This window comes from Phoxinus phoxinus, assembly GCF_949152265.1.
Source record: "Phoxinus phoxinus genome assembly, chromosome: 18".
Classification (NCBI taxonomy): domain Eukaryota; kingdom Metazoa; phylum Chordata; class Actinopteri; order Cypriniformes; family Leuciscidae; genus Phoxinus; species Phoxinus phoxinus.
In genome coordinates, this window is record NC_136893.1 from 30,137,188 (window position 1) to 30,151,571 (window position 14,384).

Genomic DNA, 14,384 nt, shown 5'->3' on the forward strand with positions numbered 1-14,384 from the left:
AATACCAATTATCTGAATTTTATCGCCAGGCCTGTTTATCATGGTCCTTGATTTTCAAGCATAACTTTTCACCACATAAGTATATGGAACAATAGGGATATATTATATAAACGCAATTCATTGTTTTTAAAATATTGGTTTGATAATGGCATCATATTGGTGGATCAGTTATTTAATTTAAATGGTTTTCTTTTAACTTACAGTAAGTTTTTGGCACATTATTAGATTCCCGTAACACCGGGGGACTATGCAAAAGATTGTGATGCAATATCTCCTGAAATCTGACGTTAAGACATCAGAAAAGACTTAATATTCAACAATGGTCCCCACCTATAGTAAGTGCTTATGATATATTTGTTGAAGGTAGGGACCCTCATTATGCTACCGTGTTAGTGTGGGGCTATTTTGAACCTTGTTAGTGGTATTAACAAGCGATTTTTATTTGTCATTACTCAATGCCCAATATACTAGCGTTATACTAGCGTTATAGGCTAAACTGTTTTTAGAGATAAAACTATTTACATTCGATAATCATGAAAACAAATCTCAGATAACGGTTGACTAGGTAACAATGTGTAATTAGATCAAAGGTTCATTTTGCGCTGGAGTTCTCCTTTAAGCATTAATTAATAACAAACATCAATTGATCTTTCCATTTGAGATATGTTTCCCTTCTCTCTGCATTTCTTCTTGCTCTGTACTGTCTTTGCCTCTCTGCTGCTGTTTTTGCCATTGGGATGTCTGAAAATATTCAACAAAAAAACATAATTGATTATTTCTGACAGTTCACACCACAATACAACAAGTCTACAATTGAGTAATCTACTAAGAAGTGTCAAACATTCAACCCTGTCACAACGATTCAACCCTGTTATAATACAAAAATGTGACGGGGTTGAAGTTTTTGGCTAACAGTAGCTGTAACTCCATACTTAGCTAAGACAGTAGCATCACATGGCATTTAAGACATCATCAAATTTTAATGTTTTTCAAAACTATTATTGAATTCTTCTTAAACCGTTGTTTACTATCATTTAGTCATACAACAGAGTTGAAATGTTGAGCCTGACAATCTTAATCTGACAGTGAAAAACATGAAATATAGGTAAGAAAAGATACTGACACTTTCTTTGCAGCATGTTCTTCAAGAGACTTGTGTGATGTCAATTCCTGGATGTGATGCCACAGGGATTGATCCATTATTTTTATAGGGGGGTAAATAGTATGGCGTGACGGGGTTGAAAACAAACTGGAGGACGTGTATAAATATTGCAATTTCATATATAATTAATGCATTTTTATATCCATCCATCCATCTTCTTCCGCTTATCCGGGGCCGGGTCGAGGGGGCAGCAGTCTAAGCAGAGATGCCCAGACTTCCCTTTCCCTAGCCACTTCCTCTAGCTCTTCCGGGGGGACACCGAGGCGTTCCCAGGCCAGCCGAGAGACATAGTCTCTCCAGCGTGTCCTAGGTCTTCCCCGGGGTCTCCTCCCGGTGGGACGTGTCCGGAACACCTTTCCGGGAAGGCGTCCAGGAGGCATCCGGAACAGATGCCCGAGCCACCTCAGCTGACCCCTCTCGATGTGGAGGAGCAGCGGCTCTACTCTGAGCTCCTCCCGAGTGACCGAGCTCCTCACCCTATCTCTAAGGGATCGCCCAGCCACCCTGCGGAGAAAGCTCATTTCGGCCGCCTGTATCCGGGATCTTGTCCTTTCGGTCAAAGCTCATGACCATAGGTGAGAGTAGGAACGTAGATTGACCGGTAAATCGAGAGATTCGCCTTGCGGCTCAGCTCTTTCTTCACCACGACAGACCGGTACATCGACCACATTACTGCTGAAGCTGCACCGATCCGTCTGTCAATCTCCCGTTCCATCCTTCCCTCACTCGTGAACAAGACCCCAAGATACTTGAACTCCTCCACTTGAGGCAGGAACTCTCCACCAACCTGAAGTAGGCAAGCCACCTTTTTCCGACTGAGGACCATGGCCTCGGATTTGGAGGTGCTGATTCTCATCCCAGCCGCTTCACACTCGGCTGCAAACCGTCCCAGTGCATGCTGAAGGTCCTGGTCTGATGGGGCCAACACGACAACATCATCTGCAAAGAGCAGAGACGAAATCGTGTTGTTCCCAAACCAGACACCCTCCGGCCCCTGGCTGCGCCTAGAAATTCTGTCCATAAAAATTATGAACAGGACCGGCGACAAAGGGCAGCCCTGCCGGAGTCCAACATGCACCAGGAAGAAGTCTGACTTACTGCCGGCAATGCGAACCAAGCTCCTGCTTTGGTCGTACAGGGACCGGACAGCCCTTAGCAAAGGACCCCGGACCCCATACTCCCGGAGCACCCTCCACAGGCCGCCACGAGGGACACAGTCGAATGCCTTCTCCAAATCCACAAAGCACATGTGGATTGGTTGGGCAAACTCCCATGAACCCTCCAGCACCCTGTAGAGGGTATAGAGCTGGTCCAGTGTTCCACGGCCCGGACGAAAACCGCACTGTTCCTCCTGAATCCGAGGTTCTACTATCGGCCGTATTCTCCTCTCCAGTACCCTGGCATAGACTTTCCCAGGGAGGCTGAGAAGTGTGATCCCCCTGTAGTTGGAACACACCCTCCGGTCCCCCTTCTTAAAAAGTGGGACCACCACCCTGGCTGCAGAGGCGTGTCAGCCAAGACAGCCCCGCAACATCCAGAGACTTGAGGTACTCAGGGCGGATCTCATCCACCCCCGGTGCCTTGCCACGAGGAGTTTTTTGACTACATATATATATGTACATTTTAGTTAAAGTAGACCAACATATGATTATATTAGCAGCAACATTTTGGTATTAATTGCACTTTTTATTTGTTTGATATTCAATGAAAACGTAATGATGGTTAGTGAGGACATGCAAACATGCTTGTTGTCTACTACTTAGGCAACTCATTATCTTTAAATTAAAATTTTAAAAAAGCAATTGTGTTGTATTATAATACAAAGGCACCTGGTTCTATTAATTGACAGCGTTAAAATTCATTTTGTGATTTCCTTCAATTGAAAATCTTTGAAGTAAGTTTGGGGGACTTGAAGGGCACCCAATTCAGAGAATCACCCAAGAGCGTTATTTCACAGAAACAGTGTGTCTCTGCCTCATTTACTCAGAGAATGTGTGGGAAAAGATTTGGCTTATACCTATCAATTATTAATTACAAGCAAAGTTAAGGAGGTATCAATCAAAATCATATATAAAATGTACCTAGTTAAACATTACTTTGTGAAATTTAAAAGTGCATTTGATTTTAATTGCACTTGTTGTGACAGTTGCCCTTAAACTGTGGTTTGGTTACGGCACTGTCCACTGGACATTTTGGCAAAATGTTTGTGATTTTATCACAAAGAACATTTATGGCCAATTTGTGTTGGTTTGGAAACATTTACTATTTGGTCTTTTTTGAGAACTATAGAGACAAGCACAGTCAGGTTTATATAATAGGCCTACATTTGATTATTTTAATGGCAAAATTCCATATGTAAAATTTCCTGTAAAAAAACTTGTTTTACATAATTTAAGAAAGAAATGGAGCTTTATATTGACTCAATTCGATTTTCTATGAAGCAAAAAGCAGTAAAAACTTAATTTTTAAAAAAATGTTTCAATGTGTTTGTGTGCAACTCTGTTACGTTTGTTGTATTTTCTTGTATTCTGTAGTATTTGTGACATAGGCGTCTCTTCTTTTCTGTTAATAAAAATAAACGAATGCCATTCCTGCGACACTATTTTCGTCCTCATAGCCCTGGGCCCTAATACGGTTCGTCAGAATAGATCCCTCAAGGCCAAGGAAACAACAACGACTACAAAACTACACCTCCCACAATCCCTCACGGTGGAATAGTGCTTCCGGTTCCGCTGCATTGCTGCGGCCATCGGCTGACGGGACAGAAGAAGGTGGGAAGATTACAACTAACCTTACATTTTACAATAAATCAACCTCACGTTACAATTAACTTTGTATAGAAAATCTCAAAACAACGAACTAACGTCACAGTCATAACTATCAGTGCTGTCATCTTGTTTACATTACACGTTTCAGTTTAAAATTAGGAAGTTTCTCGTGTTTTGACTTCTTTAGCATTCAGCATTCATTTATGTCATATTTTGTCGCTGTGTTTTTCGCTATTACTACACACACTATTTCTCAAGATTGTGTAATTTGTATTAACTGCTGCTCCTGTATTGTTAGTTGGACATGTGCTAAACAGGGAAAAAACAGATAAACAGATCTATCCCATGATGATAAGTAACATGCCACATCTGAAGCCAATATATACTGAACTGCACAGACATGTAGATTCCCGACAGACCCTTTCTAAAGTGTGTGTTGTGTTGTGTCAGACACAGTGTGTGTGTGAATGCTGAGAGATGCCCTTGGAGGTGGCATGGCCCTTCCCACAGTGCCCTCGCCTGGGCTGGAGGCTGTCCAGCAGGGTCATCACGGGGATGGTGGGCTCCTACAGTTACCTGTGGACCAGTGAGGACAACGTTTCTCCGTACTCGTGTTGTGAATAATGTGTGCTGTGAGCTTACGGCAGATGTAACTGACTTTCTCTGACGCTAGAGTACTTCAACTCGCTGATGGTGCACAACCCGGATGCTCTGCTGGACCTGGTGGACGAGCGTCCGCGGGACACGCCACTCCTCACGCTGTGCAATCACCAGTCCTGCATGGATGACCCGCACCTCTGGGGTAGGCCGCGCGCGCACACCTGGTGCCGGACCATACTCTCGCTGCAGGACACTCACACACAGCTGTGCTGTTTTACAGGAGTCCTGAAGCTGCGACAGCTGTGGAACTTCAACCGCATGAGATGGTGTGTGTGAGTGAACTTCTGGACACGCATGGAGAGCTGTTGTCAGGTCATATCATGCCATTTGGTGTGTGTGTGTGTGTGTGTGTGTGTGTCCAGGGCACCTGCTGCCTCTGATATCTGCTTCACGAGAGAGTTTCACTCCAGCTTCTTCAGCAGAGGGAAGTGTGTGCCAGTTGTCCGAGGTAAACTCATCTAATGACACATTTGATCATTTCTGCGATCTGCTTTTATTTCACACAGGTTTTATACACATTTTTTAAAATACTAAATCAAAATTCAGTCAATAATTAATTTTTATTTGCAAGTAATCTTATTTGCGTGCAAAACTGAAACCGCTGATCGAGTGGAGTGTGTGCAGAGGAGCACGACTCTGATCTCAATATCCACATTCAGACGTTCAGGAGAAGCTCGTTTTTTCTGTTCACTTCACAGGTTTCATTTTACAAATATGCCTTTTAAACTCATAAAATAATTTTTTATAATAATTGCAAATTGTCTTTTTCTTCTAATCTAATTAAAGTCTTCTAATTAAATCAATAATACTAGGCTAAATGTTAAATAAAAGGTGAAAAATCTTTTTATTGTTAATATTCTAGATTAACTCTGAGAGTTATGTTAGGACAATTATCCATAACCTCAAGTAAGAGGATTCCACATAAAACAGCAGATTAGATTAGCAAGGGCTGAAAATGTCAAAAAATCTAAAAACAACTTTGGTAACACTTCACAGTAAGGTCTCTATATTACTAAATGCATTTATTAACACATCATGTTCGTGTATCACATCGTACATTAAATATACATCTACATTAGTAGAACACGTGTGTGATGTGTTTGAGTTGAGATCATTGTGCTCATTTCATTCATGAAGTTTGCTCTCGTTCACTTCACACACTCATTATTCCAGCAGAGTGACTATAATATTGTGCTGTGCTCTGCTTACCGGCTATCACAAGAAGTGTCAGATTAATATTTTTTTCCTGGTATTCTGTCAAATTAGTTTTTTAGTTCTGAAGCCATTATCTGCCTTTCCACATGAGCTAGTCTGAAACATTAGACCGTTTTAAAAGTAAAATGCCTTGTGTTGGCGGCAGGCACCTGTGTTTAGAAGTGGTCAGTTTGGAGGAGATATAGTCTAGATGGAAATAGGGGTCCACGCAACCCCTATTTTTTATCATTCAAGTGTCTATTTTAAAATTAAACTGGGTACCAAGCTGAAATAATGTCCAAAATGCTTTATTTTTAACCCTTTGCAGTTTGCACCAAACCCGATAAATCGAAATATGATACATAAGGTGGCATAACTTTTGATGTAAACAACTTACAGAGACAAATGGACACATTTTTCTATACAATTCTGACCTAGGGAAATTGTTATTTGTTATATTTTACAACATCTTGACCATCAATGGTCAAAAACAGCAAAATAAAAGCTAATTTGACAATGTTTTTATTATACTAATAGCAGCCTGAAATGGGGTTCACATCTTTGGCCATTTTTTGCTATTATTGTCCAGAAATAGGGTCAGTATGTTGTCAAATGATAAAAATAACCATTACATTAAATGCCTGCGGTCAGAATTGTACGTGAAAATGTGTTCATTTGTCTCTGTATGTTGTTTACCTCAAATGTTCTGCCACTTTCTATATCATTTTTTGATTTTTCGGGTTCCGGTCGGGTGCAGCAAAGGGTTAAAAACGTAGCCTTTGGGACATTATTTCAGCTTGGTACCTGGCAGACTCTGAGAATGCGCGTGGATCCTTATTTCCATCTAGACTATTAGTAAAGAGTAAGCTTAATCTTATCAGTGCAATACGATTAGAAGAAGAGTCATTATCTCTACCTAACTGCTGTGAACTGACTGTCAAATATGATAAATCACAAATACATGCTAATTGCACAGTTCTCAGTGCTTTTTAAATCCAATTTATATAGAAGACACTCGAGTTGATAATGGTTTTAAGGTATTTATTTTGATGTAAATTAAACCGCCCAACTGTCCTGTTTTCCAGGAGATGGAGTCTATCAGAAAGGAATGGATTTCCTGTTGGAAAAGTTGAATCAAGGGGAATGGGTTCACATATTTCCAGAGGGTACAGACACTCATTTTTTTAACCTTAATATTTGTTTAGTGTACGTCTTTCCTAATGTCTTAGGGAATATGGTACGTTTTCTCCTGCCAGGTAAAGTGAACATGACTGGAGACTTCATGAGGATAAAATGGGGTAAGGGTTATGCTCCAGTAATTAGATGCCTCTGGTTTCAGCCGTATGTTTAGTTGAGTACATCCTGTTGTTTCTGTACAGGCATTGGACGTTTGATTGCAGAGTGCTCTCTTCACCCAATCATTTTACCTATGTGGCATATAGGTAAGTTATGCAGGTACAAGTTCAAGGGCCAGATTTACTAAACTGGGCAAATCAGCGTGAGAGTGCAATTCCACTAAAGCGCAGATAGGAGTGGCTAGTTCTGCGATGATCTACCGATCACATTAAAGAACAGACGCAGTCAAATCACTTACATAATGACCAACGCAATCTCCCAAGAGCAGCGCCAGTTAGTGTCGGGACCACAGGTGAAAACTGTGAAGCCCAGCTAAAGAAGCCACAGTACATTGAAAAGTTTGTATATATATGTTCGTATAACGTCTTCCTCTGGCATTCCAAAGAAACGAATACCAGTGGAGAATATTTCCCCCTTCTACCGGTGCTCTCTGATCTCCTCTAGCAACTATTGCAACCATATTGCAAAGTGGGTTAAGACATGCTTTTTTGGGGCGTTAAATAATGGCGTAAATAACAGACGAGAGCTCAAACACAGACGCACCGACGAGAGCTCAAACACAGACACACAGACGAGAGCGCAAACACGACGAGAGCGCAAACACCGAAACACAGACGAGAGCTCAAACACCGACACACTGACGAGAGCTCAAACACCGACACACAGACGAGAGCGCAAACACAGACGAGAGCGCAAACACAGACACACAGACGAGAGCTCAAACACCGACACACTGACGAGAGCTCAAACACCGACACACAGACGAGAGCGCAAACACCGACACACTGACGAGAGCTCAAACACCGAAACACCGACGAGAGCGCAAACACCGACACACTGACGAGAGCTCAAACACCGACACACCGACGAGAGCGCAAACACCGAAACACCGACGAGAGCGCAAACACCGGCGCACCGTCGAGAGCTCAAACACCGGCACACAGACGAGAGCTCAAACACCGGCACACAGACGAGAGCTCAAACACCGGCACACAGACGAGAGCTCAAACACCGGCACACAGACGAGAGCGCAAACACAGACGAGAACTCAAACACAGACACACAGACGAGAGCGCAAACACCGACACACCGACGAGAGCGCAAACACCGGCACACAGACGAGAACTCAAACACAGACACACAGACGAGAACTCAAACACAGACACACAGACGAGAACTCAAACACAGACACACAGACGAGAGCGCAAACACCGGCACAGACGAGAGCTCAAACACCGGCACACAGACGAGAGCTCAAACACCGGCACATAGACGAGAGCTCAAACACCGGCACACAGACGAGAGCGCAAACACCGACACACCGACGAGAGCTCAAACACCGGCACACCGACGAGAGCTCAAACACCGGCACACCGACGAGAGCTCAAACACAGACACACAGACGAGAGCTCAAACACCGACACACAGACGAGAGCTCAAACACCGACACACAGACGAGAGCTCAAACACCGGCACACAGACGAGAGCTCAAACACCGGCACACAGACGAGAGCTCAAACACCGGCACACAGACGAGAGCTCAAACACCGACACACAGACGAGAGCTCAAACACCGACACACAGACGAGAGGGCAAACACCGACACACAGACGAGAGCTCAAACACCGACACACAGACGAGAGCTCAAACACCGGCACACAGACGAGAGCTCAAACACCGGCACACAGACGAGAGCTCAAACACCGGCACACAGACGAGAGCTCAAACACAGACACACAGACGAGAGCTCAAACACAGACACACAGACGAGAGCGCAAACACCGGCGCAAACACCGACACACAGACGAGAGCTCAAACACCGACACACAGACACACCGACGAGAGCGCAAACACCGACACACAGACGAGAGCTCAAACACCGACACACAGACACACCGACGAGAACTCAAACACAGACACACAGACGAGAACTCAAACACAGACACACAGACGAGAACTCAAACACCGGCACACAGACGAGAGCGCAAACACCGGTACAAACACCGGCACACAGACGAGAGCTCAAACACCGGCACACAGACGAGAGCTCAAACACCGGCACACAGACGAGAGCGCAAACGCAGACACACCGACGAGAGCGCAAACACCGGCACACAGACGAGAACTCAAACACAGACACACAGACGAGAACTCAAACACAGACACACAGACGAGAACTCAAACACCGGCACACAGACGAGAGCGCAAACACCGGCGCAAACACCGGCACACAGACGAGAGCTCAAACACCGGCACACAGACGAGAGCTCAAACACCGGCACACAGGCGAGAGCTCAAACACCGGCACACAGACGAGAACTCAAACACAGACACACAGACGAGAACTCAAACACCGGCACACAGACGAGAGCGCAAACACCGGCGCAAACACCGGCACACAGACGAGAGCTCAAACACCGGCACACAGACGAGAGCTCAAACACCGGCACACAGACGAGAACTCAAACACCGACACACAGACGAGAGCTCAAACACAGACACACAGACGAGAGCGCAAACACCGGCGCAAACACCGACACACAGACGAGAGCTCAAACACCGACACACAGACGAGAGCGCAAACACAGACACACCGACGAGAGCGCAAACACCGACACACAGACGAGAACTCAAACACAGACACACAGACGAGAACTCAAACACAGACACACAGACGAGAACTCAAACACAGACACACAGACGAGAACTCAAACACAGACACACAGACGAGAACACAGACACACAGACGAGAACTCAAACACAGACACACAGACGAGAACTCAAACACAGACACACAGACGAGAACTCAAACACAGACACACAGACGAGAACTCAAACACAGACACACAGACGAGAACTCAAACACAGACACACAGACGAGAACTCAAACACAGACACACAGACGAGAACTCAAACACAGACACACAGACGAGAACTCAAACACAGACACACAGACGAGAACTCAAACACAGACACACAGACGAGAACTCAAACACAGACACACAGACGAGAACTCAAACACCGGCACACAGACGAGAGCGCAAACACCGGTGCAAACACCGGCACACAGACGAGAGCTCAAACACCGGCACACAGACGAGAACTCAAACACAGACACACAGACGAGAGCTCAAACACAGACGAGAGCGCAAACACCGGCGCAAACACCGACACACAGACGAGAGCTCAAACACCGACACAGACGAGAGCGCAAACACAGACACACCGACGAGAGCGCAAACACCGACACACAGACGAGAACTCAAACACAGACACACAGACGAGAACTCAAACACCGGCACACAGACGAGAGCGCAAACACCGGCGCAAACACCGACACACAGACGAGAACTCAAACACAGACACACAGACGAGAGCTCAAACACCGGCACACAGACGAGAGCTCAAACACCGGCACACCGACGAGAGCTCAAACACGGCACACCGACGAGAGCTCAAACACCGGCACACCGGCACACCGACGAGAGCGCAAACACCGGCACACCGACGAGAGCTCAAACACCGACACACAGACGAGAACTCAAACACCGACACACAGACGAGAACTCAAACACCGACACACCGACGAGAGCTCAAACACCGACACACCGACGAGAGCTCAAACACCGACACACCGACGAGAGCTCAAACACCGACACACCGACGAGAGCTCAAACACCGGCACACAGACGAGAGCTCAAACACCGGCACACCGACGAGAGCTCAAACACTGGCACACCGACGAGAGCTCAAACACCGGCACACCGACGAGAGCTCAAACACCGGCACACAGACGAGAGCTCAAAAACCGGCACACAGACGAGAGCTCAAACACCGACACACAGACGAGAGCTCAAACACCGACGCACCGACGAGAGCTCAAACACCGGCACACAGACGAGAGCTCAAACACAGACACACAGACGAGAGCTCAAACACCGGCACACAGACGAGAGCTCAAACACCGGCACACAGACGAGAGCTCAAAAACCGGAACACAGACGAGAGCTCAAACACCGGCACACAGACGAGAGCTCAAACACCGGCACACAGACGAGAGCTCAAACACCGGCACACAGACGAGAGCTCAAAAACCGGAACACAGACGAGAGCTCAAACACCGACACACAGACGAGAGCTCAAACACCGGCACACAGACGAGAGCTCAAACACAGACACACAGACGAGAGCTCAAACACCGGCACACCGACGAGAGCTCAAACACCGGCACACAGACGAGAGCTCAAACACCGGCACACAGACGAGAGCTCAAACACCGGCACACAGACGAGAGCTCAAACACAGACGAGAGCTCAAACACCGGCACACAGACGAGAGCTCAAACACCGGCACACAGACGAGAGCTCAAACACCGGCACACAGACGAGAGCTCAAACACCGGCACACAGACGAGAGCTCAAACACCGGCACACAGACGAGAGCTCAAACACCGGCACACAGACGAGAGCTCAAACACCGGCACACAGACGAGAGCTCAAACACCGGCACACAGACGAGAGCTCAAACACCGGCACACAGACGAGAGCTCAAACACCGGCACACAGACGAGAGCTCAAACACCGGCACACAGACGAGAGCTCAAACACCGGCACACAGACGAGAGCTCAAACACCGGCACACAGACGAGAGCTCAAACACCGGCACACAGACGAGAGCTCAAACACCGGCACACAGACGAGAGCTCAAACACCGGCACACAGACGAGAGCTCAAACACCGGCACACAGACGAGAGCTCAAACACCGGCACACAGACGAGAGCTCAAACACCGGCACACAGACGAGAGCTCAAACACCGGCACACAGACGAGAGCTCAAACACCGGCACACAGACGAGAGCTCAAACACCGGCACACAGACGAGAGCTCAAACACCGGCACACAGACGAGAGCTCAAACACCGGCACACAGACGAGAGCTCAAACACCGGCACACAGACGAGAGCTCAAACACCGGCACACAGACGAGAGCTCAAACACCGGCACACAGACGAGAGCGCAAACACCGGCACACAGACGAGAGCGCAAACACCGGCACACAGACGAGAGCTCAAACACCGGCACACAGACGAGAGCTCAAACACCGGCACACAGACGAGAGCTCAAACACCGGCACACAGACGAGAGCTCAAACACCGGCACACAGACGAGAGCTCAAACACCGGCACACAGACGAGAGCTCAAACACCGGCACACAGACGAGAGCTCAAACACCGGCACACAGACGAGAGCTCAAACACCGGCACACAGACGAGAGCTCAAACACAGACACACAGACGAGAGGGAGTTGAAAGGGAAACTCCTACAAATGCATATGCAATAAGGTCAGCCGCAAAAATAACCCTGTCACGCCTTTTCAACGCTAGTTTTACACTGCGTGTCTTCAGTAAATCCTGACCGTAGTGTAACGGCAGAAGAGGGTTTGCTGGAGCAAGCTGTCAGTAAAGTTAAGTTGTTAACAGCACAACTTCATGAATGAATATCTGAGCTGTGGACCTTTTTTTTCAGGTCTGAATGACGTCCTACCAAATCAAGCTCCATACATTCCTCGAGCGGGACAGGTGAATACACATTTACCTTCATATCGCTAATCTTCCAGTGTCTCACAGTTTTGACCCGAGTGTGCTCTGGTTCTGTGCAGCGGATAACTGTTCTCGTCGGAAAGCCCTTCACAGTCAGACATCTGGTGAGCGCGCTGAGAGCTGAGAACACCAGTCCGGTAGGTGGTCATGTGACCGTGACGTCATGTGATGCTTCAAATGGATAGTCGTGCAGTTGAGAACAACATTGCTTTCCTTACAGATGGAAATGCGAAAAGCCGTGACAGACTTTATTCAGGAGGAATTTCTGGGCTTGAAAGCTCAGGCCGAAGCTCTTCATCACAGGATACAGAACTGCACATAACGGTGAGGAACCCGTCTCAGGACACGTCACCCCTCAGCTGACCCTGGCCTTACAGCTCTAGAGCACACACACACAGCAGGAGATACACACCGGGAGGTCACGTGACCACACACACACCGGGAGTGTTATATCCATGATGAAGTGGCATGAGAGCTGATTTATGCGTGGACAGTCAGACATGAGCTGTTGCCGTGACTTTAAGCCATGCTCCAGACCTCAGGACACACAGTGTGTGTGACAGCCGGCTAATGCCTTCGGACTGCGGAGCACGAGATGTGCGTTCTCCCAGTCTTTCATTTCTGTTTAACTCTACAGAATACTTCACCCTTCAGATAAACTAGTACAGAAGCTCTTTCACTAGAAACGCATGTCAGTGAGTCATTTGTATTAATTTTCTTAATGATCTGAACATGTTAAATTTGTTTGCATGCTCATTAATCATCGCTGGATCAGTAATTAATGTTAAACTCTTGAGTTACTGTGGGAATGCTGAAGGATTAGTTCATCTGTGTAATGACTGATGGAGAAGTGTGAGATGACAGTAGTAGCCGTTACGAGTTTATATTTGGTGCAGTATTTGATTATACATACTCTGTAAATACATAATTCTGGCTGAACACAGAAGTGTACTGGATTATTTCACAATACACATATGCATCTTATTTGCCTAAATCATATGATGGAATGAGAGTTGATCAGAAGCATGTGAAAGTTGATAATATTTTGTTAAAAAACATTTTAGGGATAAACATTTGATATTGTTCAAAATAAAAATCTAAAAAGTAAAATATAAAACTGGCTACACTGTCATTTTTATTATCATGTGTATAAGGTGTTTTCCTACGACAGCTCTCTCTCTTATCTCCTTTTTGTGTGATCTATGAGGCACAGACAGAAGATTTGACAACAAAAAATGTATTCAATGAAGCCAACTTCCAAACACTTGTAATATTTAAATATTCACATCAATTGGTGTGAATTTATTTAGGTAACTGTCCAGGACAGTGTAATTCAATATACATTTATTTGTGTAGAGCTGTTCATAATGCTGACCAGCATCTCGGTCTGTTAAACTGTTCTTGGCTAAATGCCCTAAATGAAACTGCTCCGCTTAAGCTCTACAAACCTAAACCTAAGTGTGAACCATGGCTCAACGTGGACATTCAGCAACTAAGACAAGCTTGCAGAAAGGCTGAGTGCAAATGGAAGAAGGACAAGCTCCATATTTCACTTCAGTTACTTAAAGCCAGGTTTTTAGACCTACCAGAACGCTGTAAAGTCGGCTAAAGCCATGTACTTCTCAGACATGATTATGGCAAACCA

General features: G+C 46.1%; 1 protein-coding gene across 2 annotated transcripts; it reads left to right on the top strand.

Moving 5' to 3' along the window:
* The first annotated feature begins 3,803 nt into the window (after window positions 1-3,803).
* On the top strand, window positions 3,804-13,856 carry tafazzin (tafazzin, phospholipid-lysophospholipid transacylase). 2 transcript variants are annotated; one of them, XM_079589051.1, is made up of 11 exons: window positions 3,804-3,933; window positions 4,381-4,516; window positions 4,604-4,732; window positions 4,811-4,856; window positions 4,953-5,038; window positions 6,870-6,950; window positions 7,041-7,082; window positions 7,164-7,226; window positions 12,666-12,718; window positions 12,799-12,876; window positions 12,960-13,856. In XM_079589051.1, the coding sequence occupies exons 2-11, from the start codon at window positions 4,408-4,410 to the stop codon at window positions 13,059-13,061; spliced, it is 789 nt and encodes a 262-aa protein (XP_079445177.1). In that variant the 5' UTR covers window positions 3,804-3,933; window positions 4,381-4,407; the 3' UTR covers window positions 13,062-13,856. The 2 variants fall into 2 exon arrangements, with proteins under 2 accessions (XP_079445177.1, XP_079445178.1); XM_079589052.1 differs by having other exon boundaries at window positions 4,387-4,516.
* The last annotated feature ends 528 nt before the right edge of the window (window positions 13,857-14,384 follow it).